We start from the raw sequence: 25,345 nt of genomic DNA, 5'->3' as shown, positions 1-25,345 counted from the left end.
GGGGATTATGTAATTTTCCCAGCAGCCCCACCTCGCCTCAAAAGGGAGGGGGGAGGTCTCGCGCCGTCCCGGAGGTTGCGTCTCTACCCTCACGCTGCGCGCAGGCGCGGACGAACCATACGCATTCTACGTAACGGGTGGCGGAGGTTACGTGAAGAGTGGCGCGGCGTGACAGAGCTGCCTAGTCCGACTGTCTTAAGGGCGTCGGGGACAGTAACCGCTGCGACGACGAAGGCAGCGGTCAAACCTAGACGCAGGCGGCCGCGGGTGCCTCTGGTACAGGTGCAGGTAGGGAGCTGGCCACGACGCGTTACTCGGTGCGACCTGGCCAGGCCGGAGATGACTCTGGAGAGTTGCGTGGCCTAGCCCGGTCCGGTTTCCCACCCCAACGCCAGTAAGTCCGGCCTGTAGTGACATGCATCGTCCCTCGCGCCTTCTCTCTTCTCCGGACTTTCTTTAAAAATAATAATAATAATTCACATTTTCTGTTGGTCTGTTGGAGTTGGGGTGATTTTAACGGTTCTCGGGACCTTACCCCGCAGAGCTGTGAGCGAACCAACAGGAAAGTCAGATTTAGAGGAAATTTACAGTGTGCAGAAGAAAAAATGGAATGTAGACATTAGGATGAGTTAATTCTCCATGGTGGGGGAAAAAACTACACGCGGATACCTAACAGAAACAGCAACTTCTGAGGCAAATCTGCCCTGAAGGTTTCTGACATAAGAAACCTTTATCCAACCTGTGTAAGGAAATGTCAGACCGTTGTCAGAGGACTTAATCTAGAATGATAAGGAGGGATGGTTTCCCTATGTATTTCTTTCGCTTTTAAATCCGTACACAGTCGTTGAGAGACTGTTGGGTGAGCTTGCAGAAGATGATCAGACCAAGCTTGACAGTGCTTGTGACTGTCTTAGGCCTGTGTTACCTGCCCCAGGAGTCTCAAAGGGGCGGGTGGTATGGCAGGGAGTTATCCTTTGGAGAAATGAGTTGACAGGTGGAACAGAAAAATTCAGGGAGAGAAATCGAAGGCACGAACGGCTTGGACAATTTTAACCTAAATAACCTTGAAGGACCCCTGTTACAATGCTGAGTTATCTTAGAAATACTTCTATGCTATGAACATTTTAAGTAGTAATTCAGCTTGAAATGATTATATCTTTGGACAAGCCATTAATCAATTGGACTTGGATAGTTCTAACCTTTCATTGCTTCTATCTGAAAAAGCTAAAGTTTTAGTTCCTAAAAAGGAAGACTAAATATGAAGTTTTTTTTTAATCTTAAAGAGTATGCATAAGGAACAGGAGAAGGAAAGAATAGAAACTAGTATTTATTGAGTGCCTTCTGTCAGGCTGTGTGTGAAAACTTGGCACATATCTCCTGTAATCCCCACTACAGCCCTATAAAGCAGGAAGTGTATTGTATCTCTTTTTTGCATGTTAGAAACAGGTCATTTGAAGTAATTAACCCAACATCATATGACTGTAAATGGTATAAGTGACATTTTAAACCAGATCTAGTACCGTCATAGTATGTGCTTTTTTTTTTCATATTTCTTCCACTTTTCACTAAATGTCAAAATTGAGAACGAGGGAGAAAAGCATAACTAGAAACTTTAGCAGATAATTTAGGTGATTGATCATCTCTAAAACAAATGAAAGCTGAAAATATGCATTCTAGAGTTTAGAAGCATTAATTAATAAAAGATTATTAGAGGAAGCTCTTTGAGATGGATGTTGAGAAGGCAGATGTGCTTTTCCCCAAAATGTCCTCAGGTGCGGTGCTAACCTGAAAGACTTTCAGGTGCCAAACCTGAAAGTCTTTGCCTGTCCCATATGACATTTCACAAACTCTTTTATGATTTTCTAAATTTATGTACTTTGTTCAAAGAATACTTATTGAACATTCATGGATTGCAAGGTATTGGGCAATAACCTTTGATGTTGAAATGATTCCTGTAAAAACTTACGGTGATATAACTGTGAGATTTAGAACATTAAATATCCCAAAGCACCTTGAAGAGTAGTACATAATTCCTTTTGCTACCCTCTCACCTCCATTACCATTTAACTCTGCATTCTGATTTCTGTCCTGATCTTTTCCCTGCGGTTGCCACTAATGGTTTCCTAATTATTTAGAAATTTTTGGCCTGTGTCTTTCTGCAACAATTGAAACTGAGCTTTACTTCCTTCTTAGAAAATTGCTTCTCCTCTGATTTCCGTGATATTACTATAACTAGCATCTCTTCTTTTTTTTTTTCTCGAATTATTCATTCTTAGTTTCACCCTCCAGTTCTGCCGATTATGACCATCTCTTAGTTGTGATTTGTTTCAAGATTTTATTTTGGTCTTTTTTTTTTTCTTAACCGAACTCTTAGTACTCCCAGGGGTAATCACATCCATTCCCACACCATTTCTGTTTCCAGCACAGACCTGTATCTTGATCTTCAGATTTTATTTGCAATTGCTTCCCCTTTTCCCTTCTGTAATATGGGTTATTATACCTACCTTGTAGGGATATTGTGAGAAGTTAAAGAGATGAATATGATCATCATAATGTACTTGGAAAAAAAACCAAACTTTTCAACAGATACTGAACTGAATTTCATACTGCCCTTCCCCCAGTTTTTCTCCCTTTATTGTTCTGATGCTTTTATCCAGCTCTTCATCAAGTCAGAACTTGAGATCACCCCAGATCCGCCTTCCTCATATTTCCTATGTCCAAGCACTTTATGCTAAAAGGTGTAATTCTTAAGTATCTTTCAAGTCTGTCTTCTTCATTCCCAGAACCACTGCCAGTTCAATACTATTTTGTCTCTTATCTCATTATCTCAGCCACTTCCTATTTGCCCTGATTCGGTTACTCTTTCCAATTCACCCTACATGTGAGTGTCAGGGTTAAGTTACAAATGCAATGGTGTCACTCTCCTACTTAAAATCCTTCAGTTGCTTCCAATTATCCAAACTTAGTATGGTATTTAAATAAGGATCATTGTGATCTGGCTCCTTGCTGGCCTTTCTAGTCTTATTTCTCCCAACTGGATCTACATATACTATTTTGTGCCTCTGTGCCATAGCTTTTCTTCACCCTGCAGTACCTGCCTCTCCTAATCACAGGAAACGTGCCTTTAATTTTTTTAAGAACTTTCTTTTTATTACAAAAGTACTTAATAGAAAATATAAAGAATAATAAGTGCAAAATGCCCATACCCCTGTGCTATAAAAAGTATTATTTATATCTAGATGTATGGTCTTCTAAACCTTTTTCTTTGTGTATTTGTGTCTAAAACAAGCATAGGTTGTAATCGTTCATTGTAACAATTTTTTTTTCATTCATAATGTTTTCCTTTTTCTTTTTTTATTAATTAACGAAAAAAAAGAAATTAACCCAACATTTAGAAATCATTCCATTCTACATATGCAATCAGTAATTCTTAACATCATCACATAGATGCTTGATCATCATTTCTTAGTACATTTGCATCGGTTTAGAAGAACTAGCAACACAACAGAAAAAGATATAGAATGTTAATATAGAGAAAAAAATAAAAGTAATAATAATAGTAAAAAAAAAAGACAAACAACCAACCAGACAGACAAAAAAAAAAACAAAAAAAACCTATAGCTCAGATGCAGCTTCATTCAGTTTTTAACATGATTGCTTTACAATTAGGTATTATTGTGCTGTCCATTTTTGAGTTTTTGTATCTAGTCCTGTTGCACAGTCTGTATCCCTTCAGCTCCAATTACCCATTATCTTACCCTGTTTCTAACTCCTGCTGGACTCTGTTACCAATGACATATTCCAAGTTTATTCTCGAATGTCAATTCACATCAGTGGGACCATACAGTATTTGTCCTTTAGTTTTTGGCTAGACTCACTCAGCATAATGTTCTCTAGGTCCATCCATGTTATTACATGCTTCATAAGTTTATCCTGTCTTAAAGCTGCATAATATTCCATCGTATGTATATACCACAGTTTGTTTAGCCACTCGTCTGTTGATGGACATTTTGGCTGTTTCCATCTCTTTGCAATTGTAAATAACGGTGCTATAAACATTGGTGTGCAAATGTCCGTTTGTGTCTTTGCCCTTAAGTCCTTTGAGTAGATACCCAGCAATGGTATTGCTGGGTCGTATGGCAATTCTATATTCAGCTTTTTGAGGAACCGCCAAACTGCCTTCCACAGTGGTTGCACCATTTGACATTCCCACCAACAGTCGATAAGTGTGCCTCTTTCTCCGCATCCTCTCCAGCACTTGTCATTTTCTGTTTTGTTGATAATGGCCATTCTGGTGGGTGTGAGATGATATCTCATTGTGGTTTTGATTTGCATTTCTCTAATGGCAAGGGACATTGAGCATCTCTTCGTGTGCCTTTTGGCCATTTGTATTTCCTTTTCTGATAGGTGTCTGTTCAAGTCTTTTTCCCAATTTGTAATTGGGTTGGCTGTCTTTTTGTTGTTGAGTTGGACAATCTCTTTATAAATTCTGGATACTAGACCTTTATCTGATACATCATTTCCAAATATTGTCTCCCATTGTGTAGGCTGTCTTTCTACTTTCTTGATGAAGTTCTTTGATGCACAAAAGTGTTTAATTTTGAGGAGCTCCCATATATTTATTTCCTTCTTCAGTGCTCTTGCTTTAGGTTTAAGGTCCATAAAACCGCCTCCAATTGCAAGTTCCGTAAGATATCTCCCAACATTTTCCTCTAACTGTTTTATGGTCTTAGACCTAATGTTTAGATCTTTGATCCATTTTGAGTTAACTTTTGTATAGGGTGTGAGAGATGGGTCTTCTTTCATTCTTTTGCATATGGATATCCAGTTCTCTAGGCACCATTTATTGAAGAGACTGTTCTGTCCCAGGTGAGTTGGCTTGACTGCCTTATCAAAGATCAAATGTCCATAGATGAGAGGGTCTATATCTGAGCACTCTATTCGATTCCATTGGTCGATATATCTATCTTTATGCCAATACCATGCTGTTTTGACCACTGTGGCTTCATAATATGCCTTAAACTCAGGCAGTGCGAGACCTCCAGTTTCGTTTTTTTCCCTCAAGATGTTTTTAGCAATTCGGGGCACCCTGCCCTTCCAGATAAATTTGCTTATTGGTTTTTCTGTTTCTGAAAAATAAGTTGTTGGGATTTTGATTGGTATTGCATTGAATCTGTAGATCAATTTAGGTAGGATGGACATCTTAACTATATTTAGTCTTCCAATCCATGAACACGGTATGCCCTTCCATCTATTTAGGTCTTCTGTGATTTCTTTTAACAGTTTTTTGTAGTTTTCTTTGTATAGGTTTTTTGTCTCTTTAGTTAAATTTATTCCTAGGTATTTTATTCTTTTAGTTGCAATTGTAAATGGGATTCGTTTCTTGATTTCCCCGTCAACTTGTTCATTACTAGTGTATAGAAATGCTACAGATTTTTGAATGTTGATCTTGTAACCTGCTACTTTGCTGTACTCATTCATTAGCTCTAGTAGTTTTGTTGTGGATTTTTCCGGGTTTTCGACGTATAGTATCATATCGTCTGCAAACAGTGATAGTTTTACTTCTTCCTTTCCAATTTTGATGCCTTGTATTTCTTTTTCTTGTCTAATTGCTCTGGCTAGAACCTCCAACACAATGTTGAATAATAGTGGTGATAATAGACATCCTTGTCTTGTTCCTGATCTTAGAGGGAAAGTTTTCAGTTTTTCCCCATTGAGGATGATATTAGCTTGTGGGTTTTTCATATATTCCCTCTATCATTTTAAGGAAGTTCCCTTGTATTCCTATCTTTTGAAGTGTTTTCAACAGGAAAAGATGTTGAAGCTTGTCAAATGCCTTCTCTGCATCAATTGAGATGATCATGTGATTTTTCTGCTTTGATTTGTTGATATGGTGTGTTACATTAATTGATTTTCTTATGTTGAATCATCCTTGCATACCTGGGATGAATCCTACTTGGTCATGATGTATAATTCTTTTAATGTGTTGTTGGATACGATTTGCTAGAATTTTCTTGAGTATTTTTGCATCTATATTCATTAGAGAGATTGGTCTGTAGTTTTCTTTTTTTGTAATATCTTTGCCTGGTTTTGGTATGAGGGTGATGTTGGCTTCATAGAATGAATTAGGTAGTTTTCCCTCCACTTCGATTTTTTTGAAGAGTTTGAGGAGAGTTGGTACTAATTCTTTCTGGAATGTTTGATAGAATTCACATGTGAAGCCGTCTGGTCCTGGACTTTTCTTTTTAGGAAGCTTTTGAATGACTGCTTCAATTTCTTTACTTGTGATTGGTTTGTTGAGGTCATCTATGTCTTCTTGAGTCAAAGTTGGTTGTTCATGTCTTTCCAGGAACCCGTCCATTTCATCTAAATTGTTGTATTTATTAGCGTAAAGTTGTTCATAGTATCCTGTTATTATCTCCTTTATTTCTGTGAGGTCAGTGGTTATGTCTCCTCTTCCATTTCTGATCTTATTTATTTGCATCCTCTCTCTTCTTCTTTTTGTCAATCTTGCTAAGGGCCCATCAATCTTATTGATTTTCTCATAGAACCAACTTCTGATCTTATTGATATTCTCTGTTGTTTTCATGTTTTCAATTTCATTTATTTCTGCTCTGATCTTTGTTATTTCTTTCCTTTTGCTTGCTTTGGGGTTAGTTTGCTGTTCTTTCTCCAGTTCTTCCAAGTGGACAGTTAATTCCTGCATTTTTGCCTTTTCTTCTTTTCTGATATAGGCATTTAGGGCAATAAATTTCCCTCTTAGCACTGCCTTTGCTGCGTCCCATAAGTTTTGATATGTTGTGTTTTCATTTTCATTCGCCTCGAGGTATTTACTAATTACTCTTGCAATTTCTTCCTTGACCCACTCGTTGTTTAAGAGTGTGTTGTTGAGCCTCCACGTATTTGTGAATTTTCTGGCACTCCGCCTATTATTGATTTCCAGCTTCATTCCTTTATGATCCGAGAAAGTGTTGTGTATGATTTCAATCTTTTTAAATTTGTTAAGACTTGCTTTGTGACCCAGCATATGGTCTATCTTTGAGAATGATCCATGAGCACTTGAGATAAAGGTGTATCGTGCTATTGTGGGATGTAATGTCCTATAAATGTCTGTTAAGTCTAGCTCCTGTATAGTAATATTCAGATTCTCTATTTCTTTATTGATCCTCTGTCTAGATGTTCTGTCCATTGACGAGAGTGGTGAGTTGAAGTCTCCAACTATTATGGTAGATGTGTCTATTTCCCTTTTCAGTGTTTGCAGTGTATTCCTCACGTATTTTGGGGCATTCTGGTTCGGTGCATAAATATTTATGATTGTTATGTCTTCTTGTTTAATTGTTCCTTTTATTAGTATATAGTGTCCTTCTTTGTCTCTTTTAACTGTTTTACATTTGAAGTCTAATTTGTTGGATATTAGTATAGCTACTCTGCTCTTTTCTGGTTGTTATTTGCATGAAATATCTTTTCCCAACCTTTCACTTTCAACCTATGTTTATCTTTGGGTCTAAGATGTGTTTCCTGTAGACAGCATATAGAAGGATCCTGTTTTTTAATCCATTCTGCCAGTCTATGTCTTTTGATTGGGGAATTCAGTCCATTAACATTTAGTGTTATTACTGTTTGGATAATATTTTCCTCTATCATTTTGCCTTTTGTATTATATATATCATATCTGACTTTCCTTCTTTCTACACTCTTCTCCATACCTCTCTCTTCTGTCTTTTCATATCTGACTCTAGTGCTCCCTTTAGTATTTCTTGCAGAGCTGGTCTCTTGGTCACAAATTCTCTCAGTGACTTTTTGTCTGAGAATGTTTTAATTTCTCCCTCATTTTTGAAGGACAATTTTGCTGGATATAGGAGTCTTGGTTGGCAGTTTTTCTCTTTTAGTAATTTAAATATATCATCCCACTGTCTTCTAGCCTCCATGGTTTCTGCTGAGAAATCTACACATAGTCTTATTGGGTTTCCCTTGTATGTGATGGATTGTTTTTCTCTTGCTGCTTTCAAGATCCTCTCTTTCTCTTTGACCTCTGACATTCTAACTAGTAAGTGTCTTGGAGAATGCCTATTTGGGTCTGTTCTCTTTGGGGCGCGCTCCACTTCTTGGATCTGTAATTTTAGGTCTTTCATAAGAGTTGGGAAATTTTCAGTGATAATTTCTTCCGTTACTTTTTCTCCTCCTTTTCCCTTCTCTTCTCCTTCTGGGACACCCACAACACGTATATTTGTGCAGTTCATATTGCCCTTGAGTTCCCTGATACCCTGTTCAAATTTTTCCATTCTTTTCCCTATAGTTTCTGTTTCTTTTTGGAATTCAGATGTTCCATCCTCCAAATCACTAATTCTATCTTCTGTCTCTTTAAATCTATCATTGTAGGTATCCATTGTTTTTTCCATCTTTTCTACTTTGTCCTTCACTTCCATAAGTTCTGTGATTTGTTTTTTCAGTTTTTCTATTTCTTCTTTTTGTTCAGCCCATGTCTTTTTCATGTTCTCCCTCAATTTATCTATTTGGTTTTTGAAGAGGTTTTCCATTTCTGTTCGTATATTCAGCATTAGTTGTCTCAGCTCCTGTATCTCATTTGAACTATTGGTTTGTTCCTTTGGGCCATATTTTCAATTTTCTGAGCGTGATCCGTTATCTTCTGCTGGCGTCTGGGCATTTAGTCAGATTTCCCTGGGTGTTGGACCCAACAGGTTGAAAGATTTTTCTGTGAAATCTCTGGGTTCTGTTTTTCTTATCCTGCCCAGTAGGTGGCGCTCGTGGCACATGTTTATCTTCGGGTCCCACCAGTAAAAGGTGCTGTGGATCCTTTAACTTTGGAAAACTCTCGCCGTGGGGGATGTTCGCCAGCCGAAGCGGCTTGGAAGAGTGCCAGCCGGCCCGGGGATCTGAATGTGGGGAGGGTCGCCAACCACTGCAGCCCGGGAGAGCGCCCGTCCGAATCTCCTATTCGGCCCGGGGTGCCAAGCGTGGCGGAAGGGCGCCAGCCGCCGCAGCCCGGGAGAATGCACCGTTCAGCCGGACCGGGGAGTCACGTGTTTGGAAGGGACCCTGGTCACCATTCTCCGCGGCCTGGGGATCTCCTATCCAATTCTCTCAGTTGGTCTGGGGGGCCGCGTGTGGGGGGGGCGCCAGCCGCCGTGGCTTGAGGGGACCGCCTGCCCATTTCTGCCAGCTGGCCCGGGAAGGAGGAAGGGAGGGACTCCGGCCGCTTGCCGCCCCGCCCGGGGAAGCCCGCGCCCCTCGGCTATCTCACCGGAGCGGGTTCTCCCAGCCAGTCAGCCCTTCCAGGATGGGGTATGCTGTCTTTTTGATCTCTGTTGTGGCTCCAGGAGCTGTTCTGTATCGTTTCTACTCCCCTAGTAGCTGTTCTGGAGGAGGAACTAAGATCCGCGCGTCTTACTAAGCCGCCATCTTCTCCGGAAGTCTGTAACAATTTTTAAAGGATAGAAAGTAAATTTGTTTCTTGGATATATCCATAGTTTAACCAAGTAGTTTCAGACTTTCACTATCATAAATAATACTGTAACATATATCTTTGAAGCTAAATTCCTATGCAAATTTATGATTATCCAGAATTCATATTTTACTCATTTTGATATCTCCTGTGGTAATATGCTCAATAAAGGTTACATTTTATTAGATATGGTAGGATAAGTTTATGAAAAGCAGTGAAACCTAGATGAGTTTTGTATTATTATTCAGAAGTTGATTAACCTTTGATGATTATTGAATCCACATATAACAAAAGTGGCATAGAAAGATGATGGTGGATTTTAGGGAGGAGTAGTAGGGAAAGAGTTGAGGCATGGGAGACCATTTAGGATAATACTGTGATTTTCAGCAGGTGGTGATACTTGGATTATCTTGGTGGCTTTGTACTCAAAGAAAGAAATGTCATGGTTAATGACTGATTAGCTTTCAAAAGCAAGGAGAAATGAGAAATTAGGTATCTTACTCATTTCAACAAATAAAACTGCAAAAATTGGATTGATATTAATATAAACATAGGGAAATTCAGATGCCCGTTGAGTTTGAGATGGCTGTAGTGCAGTGGTCAACAAACTACAGCCTGAGAGGCAATCAGTTTTGTATTGTCTTTGAGCTAAGAATGAGTTTTACATTTCCAAAGAGATTTATAAAAAGACAGAGAAACAAAGAAAAAAACAAAGGGAGGGACAGAAAATATACAACAGAGCCCATATGTGGCCCACAAAACCCCAAATATTTACTGTCTGACTCTAGAGAAAAAGTGTGTAGGGCATAGCTATTAGACAATTGATGATATGGGGCTGGTGTTTAGATGAGCGGGCAGGACTAGAAACAGCCTTGAAAGTCATCTAAATAAATCTGATGGTTAAATTTTAACTGCTCTTCAAGCTCAAATGTGCTTTCCTTTTTTGTAAATTCTAACCTGTTTAATAAAACTGATCTCATCTTCTACATTTCGTCCCTATTTCGTCACAGATTTCATTTCATTTATTTGTTGGTTCAAAATTTTGTTTAGATAGTGGAATACCTAGTGTTCTTTTCAGAGCGTTATAAAATGCTGATGTATTTAATTCCATCATGCAAACTAGTAACAATTTGATGACAGATAATTACTATCACATGTAACATAAAAACATAGCCACCAGCTCACATATGAGGAGCAATATGATTTGGGAGGCAAAACTCTGTGTTCAAATGACAGCTCTGAACCACTTGGTAATTGTGTTACTTAGCATCTCTGTGCCTCATTTTCCTAATCTATAAAGTAGGGATGATATTAATACTTTTCTTAAACGGTTAATCTGAGGATTAAATTTGTTACTTTTTGTAAAACCTTTAGAACAGTGCCTGACACTTAGTGTTGTTTCCTCTTATGATGATGATGTTAATAACTCATGCGCACACACAGGCATACACACACAGAGGTGATCTAAAGATGAGTGGCTTTTTAATTCGTATATTATTCTTGTTACCATTAAATATAAATAGTCGCATCTTGTTCTTTCATTATACCCCCTTCCCACTTCCTATAGAAAGCTTTTATAGACCCTCAATAAGTGTTTATTGGATACTCACTCATGTAAGGGAAAAAAGATTTTAAAGATCTCAACCTAAAGACGTTAAATGGATTTTACATTTAACTAGTGACAGGACTCAGACTAGAGCCCACGCCTCTCCACCCAATTTTCCTCCTTGTTCTTTATACAGTGCTATCTGAATTGAATAGTATTCAGAGGAAATTAGGAGAGGTTTGTAATTTAAAAAAAACAAACAAACAAAAACTATTTACAAAATCTGATTGATATGTGAAGAATGACGTTCTTACGGGGCTCTTTTTAAAGATATTTTTCAGGTGCAATGAAAGCCTTCCATGTTTTCTTTCTTGGCCTTTTGGTGTTTGGGAGCTTCTCTGAAGCCAAATTTGATGATTTTGAGGATGAAGAAGACATAGTAGAATATGATGATAATGACTTTGCTGAATTTGAGGATGTCCTGGAAGATTCTGTTACTGAATCTCCTCAACGGGTTATAATGACTGAGGATGATGAAGATGAGACTACTGTGGAATTGGAAGGGCAGGATGAAAACCAGGAAGAAGATTTTGAAGATGGAGATGCCCAGGTGAAGTTCTTTTCTTGATTTCTTGGGAAATTAGATGGTTGGGAAATTTTGTAACCAGCACTTTCTCAGAGGTTACTCCCTACAGCTTTTGTTTATCTTCCCTAGGTGGAGCTCTTCTAAATATTTTGTGGTATGTTCCCACCTTTTACATTGATCACATAATGAATTACATCTTTCTCTTCTGTGAAAACCCTGGGTAGAGGAGGAACTAGAGAATAGATACTGTATGTGGATGAGAATTTTATCATTTAGATCTCTGAATTCAAAGGCATTGGGAGTTATTACTTTAAAAACATGTAATATATAATATATTTCCATTCTGTGATTGCTGCTTGCATGTTCTGTTTTCCTCTACAAATGTTGTCTACAAAATGAGGCAAAATTTTACTGCTGGAAAATTTGTAGAGGGAAACAAATCATGCCTCATTTTTGTAGGAGGGAGATACTGAGAGTGAACCATATGATGATGAAGAATTTGAAGGTTATGAAGACAAACCAGATACTTCTTCTAGCAAAAATAAAGACCCAATAACAATTGTTGATGTAAGTATACAGAATTCTGATTTCCCAAACTAACCAACGCAATATCTTGCTGTCTTTAATCCCAGAAATTTAATTGATGACATATAATTGCTATTTATATAATAGCAGGAGCAGAGAAGTTTGACATCAGATGTGCTGATAAACTCCACCCCTGGAGAAGCACCCCTAATTTTTACTTTAGCCCTCCCAGTTTTATTTACCAAGGAATGAATAAAAGGATACACATTAGATTCTTTTGGGGTAGAACTCAGAACCAAATTTATTACAATGGGCTTTCCAAATTGTCATCTCATTTGATTGTCCTTATGTTCCCTTAAAGAATCTTTGTCATAGGTACCCTAGAAAACCAAAATGGACATCTTTTTTCAAACTTTAGCAATATTCGGTTACAGTTATCTAAAGTATCCTTTGCTTTTATGGTTTTTTCCATTCTCCTTTATCTCATATGCTTGATTCTGTCCTTCAACCCCTGCTGACATTAAATGGAATGATTGTACTTCTTAGGTTCCTGCACACCTTCAGAACAGTTGGGAGAGTTATTATCTAGAAATTTTGATGGTGACTGGTCTGCTTGCCTACATCATGAATTATATCATTGGAAAGAATAAAAATAGTCGCCTTGCCCAGGCCTGGTTTAATACTCATAGAGAACTTTTGGAGAGCAACTTTACCCTAGTAGGTAAGTTAGGCCAACACAAGTTCAGCTGCCTGCTTGAAAACAATCGAATAAGGATGGTTTACCCCCCTCAATATATGTATCTAACTACTATTGTGGACTGCTAAATAGAATATTCTTTTAACTTTTTTTCTCCCATAGATCCCATTTTGGTTAGATTTTTATGCTAAATAAATTGCATCTCTGAAATAGTTTCCTCATCCTTTATTAGTCAACAACATAACTTCCAAAAAGCTTTTGATCAAATTGAGATAATCACTGTTATCAAAATAAGTTGATAATTCAATGGGCTGAGCCCTTGATCTTAGGGTTCACCCCTGTGGAGCTTGTTACTTCAGGGGAGAGGCTGGGCCTTCTTGTGGTTGTACCTAGGTGTCACCCCCCCACAGAGCCTCTTTTGTTGCTTAGATGTGGCCTCTCTCTCAAAGCCAACTCAGCAGATAAGCTCCCTGCCTTCCCCTCTACATGGGACATGACTCCCAGTGATGTAAATCCCCCTGGCAACATGGGACAAGACTCCAGGGTGAGTTGGGATCCAGCATCATGGAATTGAAGGGTCCTTCTTGACCAAAAGGGGAAAGAGAAATTAGACAGAATGAGATTTCAGCAACTGAGGGATTTCAGATGGAGTCAAGAGGTGGTCCTGGACGTTATTCTTATGCATTATATAGATATCCCTTTTTAGTTTATGTTGCATTGGAGTGGCTAGATGGAAGTACCTGAAACTACTGAACTGTGTTCCAGTCGCCCTGATTCCTGAAGACAGTTGTGTAACTGTATAGCTTTTATAATGTGAGAACCTTGTATCTGATGCTCTTTTTTATCTAGGGTATGGACAGATGAGTAAAAAAAATAAGGATAAAAAATAAATAATAGGGGGGTAAGGGGTAAAAAAAAATTGTGTAGATTGAAATGCTAGTGGTCATTGAGAGGAAGGAGCAAGGGGTATGGGATTTATGAGAGTGATACAGATGGTCTAAAAATGATCATGGTGATGAGTACACAACTATGTGATGATATTGTGAGCCACTGATTGTTAACTGTGGATGAATTATATGTGCATGAAGATTTCTCAATAAAGATATTTTTTAAAAAACAAGTTGATAAAATTTCTGCCAAAAGCAAGGACTTTTGACATTTTAGTTAGCTTGGTAAATACTTCAATTTATCCTTTAGAAATGTTAGAAATCCCTCAAAATTCCCTCATATTCTGGGCACATTAGTTTCATATCCATTGATGAGGCATATACTGAAGTACTTAGAGGAAGTGTTCTAGTTGTGTAGTATAGGGAGTGATGAGTGAACTCACCTCCCATCCACCTCTATCTGGTTTTTAGTACTTTATTTCTCTTCAGTAGTAACTAAGTTGTTTTTAGACTATATACTTTGTGTATAATGTTTCTTATTTACTCTTTGTAACAATGCTATCACTTGGATATAATTATTTTCCTAAGGAGGGAACTGAGGGGCAGAAATGTTAAAACTTACTTAAGGTCATGCAACACAATAGTAAGTTGCAACCATATTAGAACCTAGTCTACCTGCTTCTAAAGTCCATACTCTTTTTATTATACTATAGTATTTTAGAGTACTCTTTTACCTGGAAATGAGAGAAAAATAAGCAGCTAGGGCCCTTCCATTTCTCTTTGTGTGTTTTTATTTGGTGTATCAGTCTACTTTACTTTGTAAGGTTGAACAATTTCTTTTGAACACTTAAAGGATTAAGTAAAGAAGGAAAATGATTGGATTTAGCTTCTTTTACATTTAAAATATAACTCTAAATACCCACAATAAGACCCAGTTATTTTGCTGTTGGAAAAGTGATTCAAATCATATAAGAAGATAAACATTGCAACTTGGTTAACTCATGGGAGATTCAGAGAGGGGATGTTGAATAGTTTACATTCTTTATTCACTGCAGTGGAGTTTTAAAAACTCTTGAGAGAGACATTTAAACTGATTTTGCCCCATTTTGTTTCTATACCGAGATTTATACTTTTAAACCGATTGCCATAAAACTAATAAAGAGTTTCAAAAGTAAAAAGAAAGCTATCCATCCATTTTAATCCATCTCTAAAAGAGAACTCTATAAGCAAGTAAAAGTATTGTTCCTCTAAATTTGTGATCACTTTGGGATTGAGGGTAGTGGTGATTAGGCCCCAGCATTTTCAGTGAACCATATTAAGCACTTTTATCCCTAGGGGATGATGGAGCTAACAAAGAAGCCACAAGCACGGGAAAGTTGAACCAGGAGAATGAACATATCTACAACTTGTGGTGTTCTGGTCGAGTATGCTGTGAGGGGATGCTCATCCAACTGAGAGTAAGGAGATACATACCTTCCCTTAGTTCTTTCTAGCTGTAATTCCTAATCCTCTAAATTCAGTGTCTCATCCCTTCCTGTTTAACCAAAAATGAGTACTAAAAAATTATCTCTCTACTAACTGACAGATATGTTGTAGAATATATTTGATGAAATCTTTGACCCCCACCCCTAAATTTCAACTGTTTTAACTTCTCTTGTTTTTTCAGTTCCTAAAGAGACAAGACTTACTGAATGTCTTGGCCCGGATGATGAGGCCAGTTAGTGATCAAGTGGTATGTATTCTTTACCTCTGGTTTTCTCAACTTTTTAGAGCTTATTCCATTTCTCTCTAGATTCTTTTTGCAGTTTCTGACAACTTGTATTCCTTGCCAAAAAATGGATCCTTCTCTATTTGGTCAGATCATCTTCCTTCCACTCCATGTGCAACTGTTGAGGAAGTATGCTTTTGGGAGGGAAGTACATAATACTCTTATCACTGCATTTCAGCTGAATTAACCTTGATGAATTAAGAATGTTTGTGTTTTTTTTTTTTAATTTAAAAATTAATAAAAATAAATAAAAATAAATCAACCTTGATGACAGAGGGAAAAGCAGTTGTCACAGACAGTTTGCCCTCACTTCTCTTTTCCATGTGTATATTTTTTTCATTGGCATAAAGTTGGTTATCTTAGCAAATATATTTTGTTTCAAATAATACACTTCAGGTGAATATTGACATATAGTATGAACAGGGACCTTATTGTTTGGTGCAACTTCTTTTCTTTATTAAATTAACATGTTAAACAGCAAATTGTGCCTTCATCCGTCAGAAATGCCACATTCACCCTCTCTTCATTCTTCAATAAATAATTGTGCTAGCTCCTACTGCAACAAGAAAGACAAATGTAGAAGACATTGTCTTCTAGTAGAGCAAGAAATACCTACATAGATATCAGACACCAAAGTAGTGTTTGGTTAAATGCTCTATTAGTGATATAAATTAGGTTCTTTGAAATGTAACTGCTGGGCTGAAACTTTTTTCTGGTTTTCGAGGTCCCTTGTAAGTGAAAATCTATCTTTTACTTTAATTTGTCTAATATGGCCTCTGATGACCTAATCTACTAACGTTTAGAACCCCATCGCTAAGAGGTCCTCCTTTCTCCCACTTTTTAAGAAGAAACAGGCAAAATTTTCTGCATCCTTAGCCATACTTTTGTAGAAATTAATCTTTAGAGTATTGTTTTAATCATTTGTAATTCTTTCTCCTGAGATAAATGTAATCTCTTTTCTTCTGGGCTAGCCATGCTTTTTATACATTTTTTTCCCCCTTACAAATAATTCTTTCTCCTGAGATAAATGTAATCTCTTTTCTTCTGGGCTAGCCATGCTTTTTATACATTTTTTTCCCCCTTACAAAGAGGGACACCCTCAACAAACACACGGTTCTTTATATGTCTTTGCCCTTTTTTGGGGGTTCTGTTTAAAGTGTTATTTTGTGTATTTCCCATCAATTGAAGGAAGAGTAGAAAATCATTTATTTTATAGCTACCATCTTGCCAGGTCTTTGCTGTATTTCCCTATATTAACATTTGTTTTCTTCCACATACTGATCAATTATTTGACCCAAACATTTTAAGATATAATTTTCATGACAGATAGTGGCAGGTGTTACATATCAATAACTTTATCTCTCTGTTCCAATGGAGAGTATTAATGACTGTTTACCTACCCAACTTGGATTTTGTTTATGTCTGTTTTTTGGACTTGCATACTCTTGTATGAACCTGCATAACAAATTATTGTAAATTTAGTGGCTTAAAACGATACCTATTTATTATCTTATTATCTCACAGTTTCTGTAGATAACGAGTCCAGGATGGACTGGGCTAACTGGGTCCTGTGCTCAGGGTCTTTCTAGGTGAAAATCAAGGTGTCAGCTAGGCCAAAGTATTTTGGAGTTTGGGGTCCTCTTCTCAATTGCCATTCAGGTTGTTGGCAGAATTCTGTTCCTTTTGATTGATGGTCCCTGTCCTCTTGCTAACTATCAGCTGTGAGCCACCCTCAATTCCTAGAGGCTACCCTCAGGTCCTTATCTTGTAGTCCTTCCCTTAAACTCTCTCACCCTTCTAATCTCTTTTTCAAGTAGGGTCCAGTCCCTTTTAAAGGCTTATTTGATTAGCCTTTAAAAGGGACTGGATTAGGTCAGGCCCATCCAGGATTACGTCTCTTTAAATGAACCAAAAGTCAACTCTTAGGAACCTTTTGCCATAGAATGAAGCATAACCATGGGAGTGATATCCCATTATATTCATAAGTCTTGCTCACACTCAGGGTGTGGGCGTATAGAACAAGGGCAAGAACTTTGCTTGGGGAGCATCTTGGATCTTGCCTATCACAGAACCTAATGGGTGAGGCTTGTTGTTGTTGTTGTTGTTCAAAGCAAATAAAAGTAACCATGAATGATGAAGACATGGATACCTACGTGTTTGCTGTTGGCACACGGAAAGCCTTGGTGCGACTGCAGAAAGAGATGCAGGATCTGGTATGTCAAGTTGTTCCAATTCAAATTATGTAGAAACTACTTTTTTACGTGCATATTCACCTTCAGACCACTAAGATAATTATATTACATGAACCATTATATTACATTAAGCACCACTTTTAAATAAGTCAGTTCATATTGTCTTGAAAAAAAGGTTGTCTTTGTTCATAATAAAATGTCATATCTTAGTTTCAATTACCTCTTCCTCTAGAGTGAGTTTTGTAGTGATAAACCTAAATCTGGAGCAAAGTATGGACTGCCAGACTCCTTGGCCATCCTGTCAGAGATGGGTGAAGTCACAGAGGGAATGATGGATACAAAGGTAAATGCAGTAAGCGACATATTGGCGTTTTATAAGACACCCTCCCTAAAAGTCACACTATACAAATTCTTCATTTTATGAAAATGTACTATTTAACATATTCCTTTCCCACACAAATATTAAAATACCTTTAAGCAAGAGACGAACTTGTCAGAAAGACAATTTGATTAGTCAAGAAGTTCTCTGCATAACAAGAGCAAATTGTTCCTGGGATTGCTAATAACTTTCAGCCTTTTTTGAAAAAGAAATGCAATCTTAATCCTTTTCTCCATGTCCTTTAGTCCATTTTTGTTGTGCTTTAATTAGTGTGGGAAAAGAGGAATATATAGAGAGCCATTTCTTTCTATTAGTTAGATTACAGTAACAACACATCTTAGTATCATAAAAATACAAGCTAGTTCAAAGATAATTCCAAATATAAGTTCAAAGTGATCTGTTTATTAAGAATCTCCTGAAATTATTTTAGACTTTATCTTACTTTCATCCTTGTTTAGCACATTATTTTGAGACGTATTTTCAGCTGCTAAACAAGAAGAAGCCTAATTATTGATGGGACTAGAAAAGAGTAGGTATGGTTTCCTTTTTGAGAAGTTCCTTATCTTATTTAAATTTAATTTCTAAAAATTTTGGTCTTAACGACATTACTCAAAAGTAAAGAGGATTGAAGGTTGACTATCTTGATGAAATAAAGAAAATGTGTCAAACCCCATCTTAAAAAAAATAATTTATTTTCTTTTTTTCCAGATGGTTCACTTTCTTACACACTATGCTGACAAGATTGAATCCGTTCATTTTTCAGACCAGTTCTCTGGTCCAAAAATTATGCAAGAGTACGTATGAGATAAAAATGTTGAAACTAATTTTCCTCACTAGTTTTCTGTGTTGAAAAAGCCAGCAAGGTGCTTCTGCAATTTCCCTTAACAAATAAATGAGGGAAGTTGGTGACAGGCATCCAAGTTTTCCTTTGCTTTGACTGCATGCATCATGAAAGGTAATTGAAAATCTATTAGGAGACAAACAAACGAGCCTTCCCAGTTTGCATGTGTCCCTGCATGTATGTACCACCCACCCAGCAAGGTGGATGAGCATCTTACAGAATGACTGATACTAAGAAAATGCAATTGCTATCTTCTTTTGTAGTCTAGGTTCTTTTTTTTTTTTTTTTATCTTAATGTGTCTGATGTTTAACTTGTGTTTGATTCATGGCAAATCTGTATGTTTTGTAATTAATGGTCTTTTCTGTTTCCTTTGAATGGTTGGTTGATTTTATCCTTTCCCAGCATATTATCAGAAGCTCTCATTTCCCAGCATATTATCAGAAGCTCTCAGTTCCCATACAGTTTCTTGCTTTATATTAATTTTGTTCACGTGTACATATTTGGGGTTTGGATTTATTCTTTGAACTTACAGCCTGTCTCAGAACAGTAAAATTACTTAAAAGTTACCCTTGATGTAAAATTGGTCCTGACCTAAATTTGTGGGTAGATGCTACCTTCTTAGATGCCGTGGAATTGAATACAACTAAAATCAACCTGCATTTTAGTTCTGTGCCAAGATTACCCAGGTCCAAATGCCTCTAATGCTTCTTTATAGGAAGATAACATAGGAGTTAGAAGTAAAACATAGAATTCATGAAAATACGCAAAAACATTATTTTAACTATGGGCCTCATCATTAACTATGGGCTCATTTTTGGCTCCCCAGGTGAAATAAAATATATCCTGACTGGGGGACATCACTGGAGGTGTTCAAGTATAGGGTATGGATCACTTGGGAAGAATGTATTACAGAGAATATATCCATCAGATACATGAATGGATCAGATGACTCATAAAGCTCCTTTGAGCTCTGAGATCATATATGAGCATGAGGATGCAAACCAAATACTGTGCTGATTATTTGCTAAGTGATTATTCAGCTAAGTGAATAGGGTGAGTTATTTGCATGGAAAATATCTTTCCTGTATTCTTTCTAAATAGAAAGAAATATATCTTTTCCTTTATTCTTTCTAATTTTTTTTTATGACAGGGAAGGTCAGCCTTTAAAGTTACCTGACACTAAGAGGACACTATTGTTTACATTTAATGGTAAGTGTTCTGGTTTTCTGTGAGATAATCTTCAGAAGAATATAGTTCCCTGTGAGCTATTAAACTATATCAGAACTATCCCTAGGCCTGCTTATTGGTTTCTGAGTTTTTTCAAGAAAAGAACCTTTCATATATTTTATTTTCTTCTGCATTTTAATTACCTAAGAAACTTGGAGAAAGAAGTCAGTTGACATTTAAAAAAAAGAACAGGGTAGCCCAGAAGTATTAATGCTGCCATTAATTCAAAAGGAAAATAACTTGTTTTCCAGTTCCTGGCTCAGGTAACACCTACCCAAAGGATATGGAGGCTTTGCTACCCCTGATGAATATGGTGATTTACTCTATTGATAAAGCCAAAAAGTTCCGACTCAACAGAGAAGTAAGACCCATGACTTTTATTATAAATTGGCGCCTTTTATTGTTGTTGTTTTTTTCCCCTGGGGGGGTCAGTTATCATTGATCTCAGTGATTGCAAAGAGTTAGTTGATTTGAAAATGCCAGATGAGAATAGTTTCATGAAAGAATGCCAAATGAGATTATGCTGGATAGGAATGGATTTTTTAATGAAATGCTTTGTTTTTTGGGGAAAGGGAAAACAAAAAGCAGATAAGAACCGTGCTCGAGTAGAAGAGAACTTCTTGAAGCTGACTCATGTGCAAAGACAGGAAGCAGCACAGTCTCGGCGTGAGGAGAAGAAAAGAGCAGAGAAGGAGAGAATAATGAATGAAGAAGACCCTGAGAAACAGCGCAGGCTGGAGGTAAGACAAACTTCCTAGTAAGTTTTACACAGGGTAAAACTAAAGAGATTTATAAGGATGCCTGTTTATGCAATATTGGCTGTTAAGGTAATTCTGTGTAGGACTATGACATAGTCTAAAAGTGTGACATTCCTCAGCACTTGGACATTTTGTCAGTTGATACTACTATAAAGAAGAATAAATAATCCATCTTGTTGAGACCAGGTTAAATTGAGTCATCTGTGAACCTGGAAAGTGATATGAATTATCCTGTTTTCCCAGAATAATCCCATTTTGGGACTTCTGTCATGTTTCAAGCCAAACAAACACCTACTGAAGTAGAAAGAAATTGGAAATTTTTATCTAATTATTAAAATTATAAATGTTAAAAATTAAAAATTATTAATTATTGTATGTCCTATGGTCCAAATAAGCTTGCTATATAAATTTTTTTATTTTATTATAGAGTTAAAGAATTTAAAATTTTTTTTACTTATTTTCTGTTTTTAACATTTTTTATTAGAACAGGTGTAAGTTTATAGAAAAATCAAGCAGATAGTACAGAGTTCCCATATACAGCTCCATTCACACACTCAGTTTTCCCTATTATTGTCCATTTGTATTTTTGTTTTCTATCTTTTACATAACTAAAATCTCAAACGTAAGAGCTTTGTAGTATTTTTCAGACATCATCATATTCTGATATTTTTTGCGAAATAGGATGTTAAAGTCCAGCTCTAGGATTTTCATCCTTGGAAACGCTGGTCACAAAAGAGGAGAACAAAGTTCAGAAAGATGTGAATTTTACTGAGAATGATCTTGAGGCTTGAAGAAAATTCTTAGGTGTGGAGGGGACATACTGCAAAAAAAAGTGAGCTGCTCTGTGGGACTGCAGTAGCCTGTAGGGACATTAATACTGTTGAGCCAAGTGTCCAAGATAGCACAGCCTACTCTCATCTTATCCCCTTCCTCAGTTTTGTGATTTGATTTCGTTTTGTTTAGTCAGTGGACATTTTTTCCCTGAAAACATAGCTCTATATTTATGTAGTCTTCTTTATAAATAAAATTGGCTTCTTAAATGTATAGACAGGAGGAAATCTTTATAGGTAGGGAATCATTAATAGATAATACCTTCTGTTTTTCTAAGAAAAGCAAAGGTTTGAAACTACAATAGATTTGAGAAAAAAGGGGCTTAGAATTTAAATTCCATCAGTTGTAAGCTTGTGAGCGTACCGTGTTTGTTTGTTTTTCTGGAACCTGCACTTAATAGTATCTAGGCCTGGTTACCTTGTGAGAAGATCCAGTGAATGAAATACGAGCGGGGAAGAAAGGAAAATTATAGTCAATTTCTGACTTGAATACTTATCCATACAATTGATCTGGACGACCCTGCCACTATTAATACAGCTTTTGACGTATGTGCTGTTACCACTTGCTCCTCACAGGAGGCAAAGCCCTGCCAAAGGAGGCCAGTTCATTCCTGCCTTTGTGAATCTGAACTCAAGAACGTAATTTTTTCATGAAAACAGTGTTAATGATGGTTCAGTTCTTCAGGATATTTGCATAATAATGCAGCCTTTGATTGATAAACATTCCGTCTTACACTTTATATAGGCACATAGTTTTTATGTCATCTAGTGTAGGAGCCCACAGTCCATAGTTTCCAAACCACCAATTTACAAGTCACCCTTTGAAACATAATTTGTTACAGTACCAAGAACTATATATACTGTGTGCTTTCCCTTTTCCCCTTCTGTATTTCATCTATCCTGTACCAATTGAAGAGTATATTCCTCAGAACATTTCTACTCTTGTTCCGTAAAAAATATGAAGTTTGACATTGCAGCTGAAAAGCTTTAATCAGATGTTACTACTACTAACCATATTTTGATGTAATAATAGCAGTGACTTTTGCTACTAAGATAATGTGTTTGAAGCTCTTTTCTCTCCCTTTACATACCTTCATAATTCCTAATTTAAAATACAGTAAAAACTCCCATTTGAACATTATAAATTCACGTAATGTACCCATGTATAATGTCTATGCTAATAAGAAGAGATTTACAATTAATAATCTGATCAAACATCCTTATTTTCTGAACTGAAATACAGTTCAGAATATATATATATTCTAAAGTTCACTGTGTTGAATCCCTGAAATTTAAATATCACATATAGTGTTCTAAATTTTACTTCACAAATTTAATGTAGCCAAGAAGAAAACATGAAACAGTTGTTTATTGTACAATTTCAATAGTTATTTTTGGAATCTTGTCTTTCTAGCCACTTCTACTGCCTAGTTTAAACAAAAAGCAATGATTTAATTATCTAATTGTTATTTCTATTGCCTTCTAAAAGGAATGGTATCTGAGATCTAAATAGTTTTAAATGTATTTTAAATTTCAGTAATATCTGATTAAAACCTTTCAGCTGCAATGTCAAATACATAATGTACTTCAGTATATAGATATATATCTTGGAAGATATATATAAATGTTATGATGGAAGTTGGGCTCCTGTCTTTGTCAAGCATAGGAAAAATGAAGCTAGAATAATTAAACCAAATAGTGTTTCGTATCTTTCTCAATTGATGTTGTTATTACCTTTGCTTTATAAGTTAGTTTTCATTCACCAACATAGATATTAGCAATTTTTTTTCTGTCTTCTGAAATGTTAGTTCTGATACAAGCCTAAGTTTTCGAATAATAATATAGGTAATATCCTAGTTTTGTTTTGTTTTTTCAGTGTGTACTTAGAGCTTAATTTGGATTCTTTATCCCTTTCCCTCCCTCCCTTCCTCCTTCCCTCCCCTGCCCCTCTCTCTCTAGGAAGCTGCTTTGAGGCGTGAACAAAAGAAGTTGGAGAAGAAACAAATGAAAATGAAACAAATCAAAGTAAAAGCCATGTAAAGTCATCGCGGAGAGCTGAGTCTTGATGCCACCTATGAGCTCTAAATTTGCAGGAAACAAAAAAATACTAGTCCATTTCTCATCTTAAAGTTCAAACACTCCCAGCAGCAGAAATCCTCATTTCATCATTTGCTCTACTTTTTTGTTTTGGAGTTTTACAGAAGATGTATATACATTGGAAGGGCTCTGTTTCTGTAATTTTCTTCCAGTTAATCAAATTATTTTGATTACTTTATAAAAGGAATGATATATGAGATCTCTATAGTTTTAAATGTATTTTAAATTATAACAGGAATCATCAGTGCTTTTAGTGCTTTGATATTTGAAGAAATATCATGAGATTTATAAGTGGATAATTAGATCATTGCTTTTTGTTTGAACTAGGCAGTTGAAGTGGCAAGAAAGACTGACTCTAAAAACAAGATTCCAAAAATAGCTATTGAAATTGCACAATAAACATTGTTTGATGTTTTCTTCTTTGTCCATATTAAACTTGTGAAGTAAGTAAAATTTAGAACACTATATGTGGTATTTAAATTTCAGGGATTCAACAAACAATGTACTTTAATATGTTTTGTAGATGGGATTTGCCAATAACAGTATTATTGGATCACTGTAGGTTTTAGAAGACATAGGAAATTCTAGGGCCAGGTAGCACAGTTTTCTCCTTACCTGATACCATAAGCTATTGACAATGTGAATGCTATATTTTAAGTGGTTGAGTAACAAATGCATGAAAAATTAACTGTTTCATCTAGATCAGATTAATGGTCTATGTGAAGTCATAAAATATTTTCCTTTTTAGTTGTTGCAGTCTATCTAGCAGATGTTCATAGAGAAGCTCTGTTCTCTATGTTTTGGCTACATATCTTTGCTGCTTTCTCTGCTTTTGTCTCTTCCACAATTGAGGCTGGGTGTAGTCTTTCAAAGAAATAGCCATGGATATGCATAAATATACTTTAAAAAAATGTGCTTTCCTACACTATGGAGAGTTCTTTCTGCCTCTTGAAGGAGCTCTAGGGGAAGAGAGGCCCATCTGTCTGCATAAGCATTTTGCTTGTTCAGATCTCTGCATTTTATAAATGCTTCCCACTAAGAAAGCATTTTTTTTAAGTCACTGCTTGTACCAGGTAATTTTTGCCAGGGATGGGAAAGGGTTGGGTTTTTGGTGGGGGTGGGGTGGGCGGGTATTTTCTTCTTGATGCTTTATATTCAGGTCTGTTCTGAGACAGTAAGTTGCTTTGAGAACAGCATGTGCTGCTGCCTTTGTAACTGCATGGAAATTTCACATGGGATTTCTCTAGGTTAATACGGAAATACGTAAACTAGGGGATGCAAATGTAATATTTTTTAACAGCTCATGAAATTAAGTTATTAAAATAGCAAAAATAACAAATATTACTTTAATGCTATATAATTCTAGAATTAGCCTTGTTTTACAAACCTTTAAAATACATTTTAGAAAGCAAAGTTGATATGCTTAGTTATCTCTTGATTAATGAAAGCTTTCTTAAAGTCCCACACATTTGGACCATGGCAGCTAATTTTGTAATTTAAGCATTCATATGAACTACCTATGGACATATATTAAACTAATTGACAAAA

The 25,345-nt window shown here is 36.5% G+C and overlaps 1 protein-coding gene across 2 annotated transcripts; it reads left to right on the top strand.

Annotated features, from left to right (window-relative positions):
* Nucleotides 1-99: 99 nt before the first annotated feature.
* CCDC47 (coiled-coil domain containing 47) lies at nucleotides 100-25,345 on the top strand. Of its 2 annotated transcripts, none has more exons than XM_077163561.1 (13): nucleotides 100-288; nucleotides 11,340-11,619; nucleotides 12,055-12,162; nucleotides 12,667-12,841; nucleotides 15,040-15,161; nucleotides 15,371-15,436; nucleotides 17,584-17,685; nucleotides 17,897-18,007; nucleotides 18,752-18,837; nucleotides 20,036-20,094; nucleotides 20,364-20,473; nucleotides 20,685-20,852; nucleotides 23,660-25,345. In XM_077163561.1, exons 2-13 carry the CDS (start codon nucleotides 11,356-11,358, stop codon nucleotides 23,738-23,740), a joined length of 1,452 nt encoding a protein of 483 aa, XP_077019676.1. In that variant the 5' UTR covers nucleotides 100-288; nucleotides 11,340-11,355; the 3' UTR covers nucleotides 23,741-25,345. The 2 variants fall into 2 exon arrangements, with proteins under 2 accessions (XP_077019676.1, XP_077019675.1); XM_077163560.1 differs by having other exon boundaries at nucleotides 100-394.

The sequence above is a fragment of the Tamandua tetradactyla genome, chromosome 6 (assembly GCF_023851605.1).
Source record: "Tamandua tetradactyla isolate mTamTet1 chromosome 6, mTamTet1.pri, whole genome shotgun sequence".
Taxonomy (NCBI): domain Eukaryota; kingdom Metazoa; phylum Chordata; class Mammalia; order Pilosa; family Myrmecophagidae; genus Tamandua; species Tamandua tetradactyla.
Note: the sequence above shows the minus strand (reverse complement) of the source record. Positions and strands in the feature narration are given on the sequence as shown.

Bases quoted from the DNA above. Each gene is read 5' to 3' on its own strand.
- CCDC47 (XM_077163561.1), top strand. From the start codon at position 11,356: ATGAAAGCCTTCCATGTTTTCTTTCTTGGCCTTTTGGTGTTTGGGAGC. The intron at 12,163-12,666 runs GTAAGTATACAG...TGTACTTCTTAG, and splicing joins ACCCAATAACAATTGTTGAT to GTTCCTGCACACCTTCAGAA. The intron at 20,853-23,659 runs GTAAGACAAACT...CTCTCTCTCTAG, and splicing joins AGAAACAGCGCAGGCTGGAG to GAAGCTGCTTTGAGGCGTGA.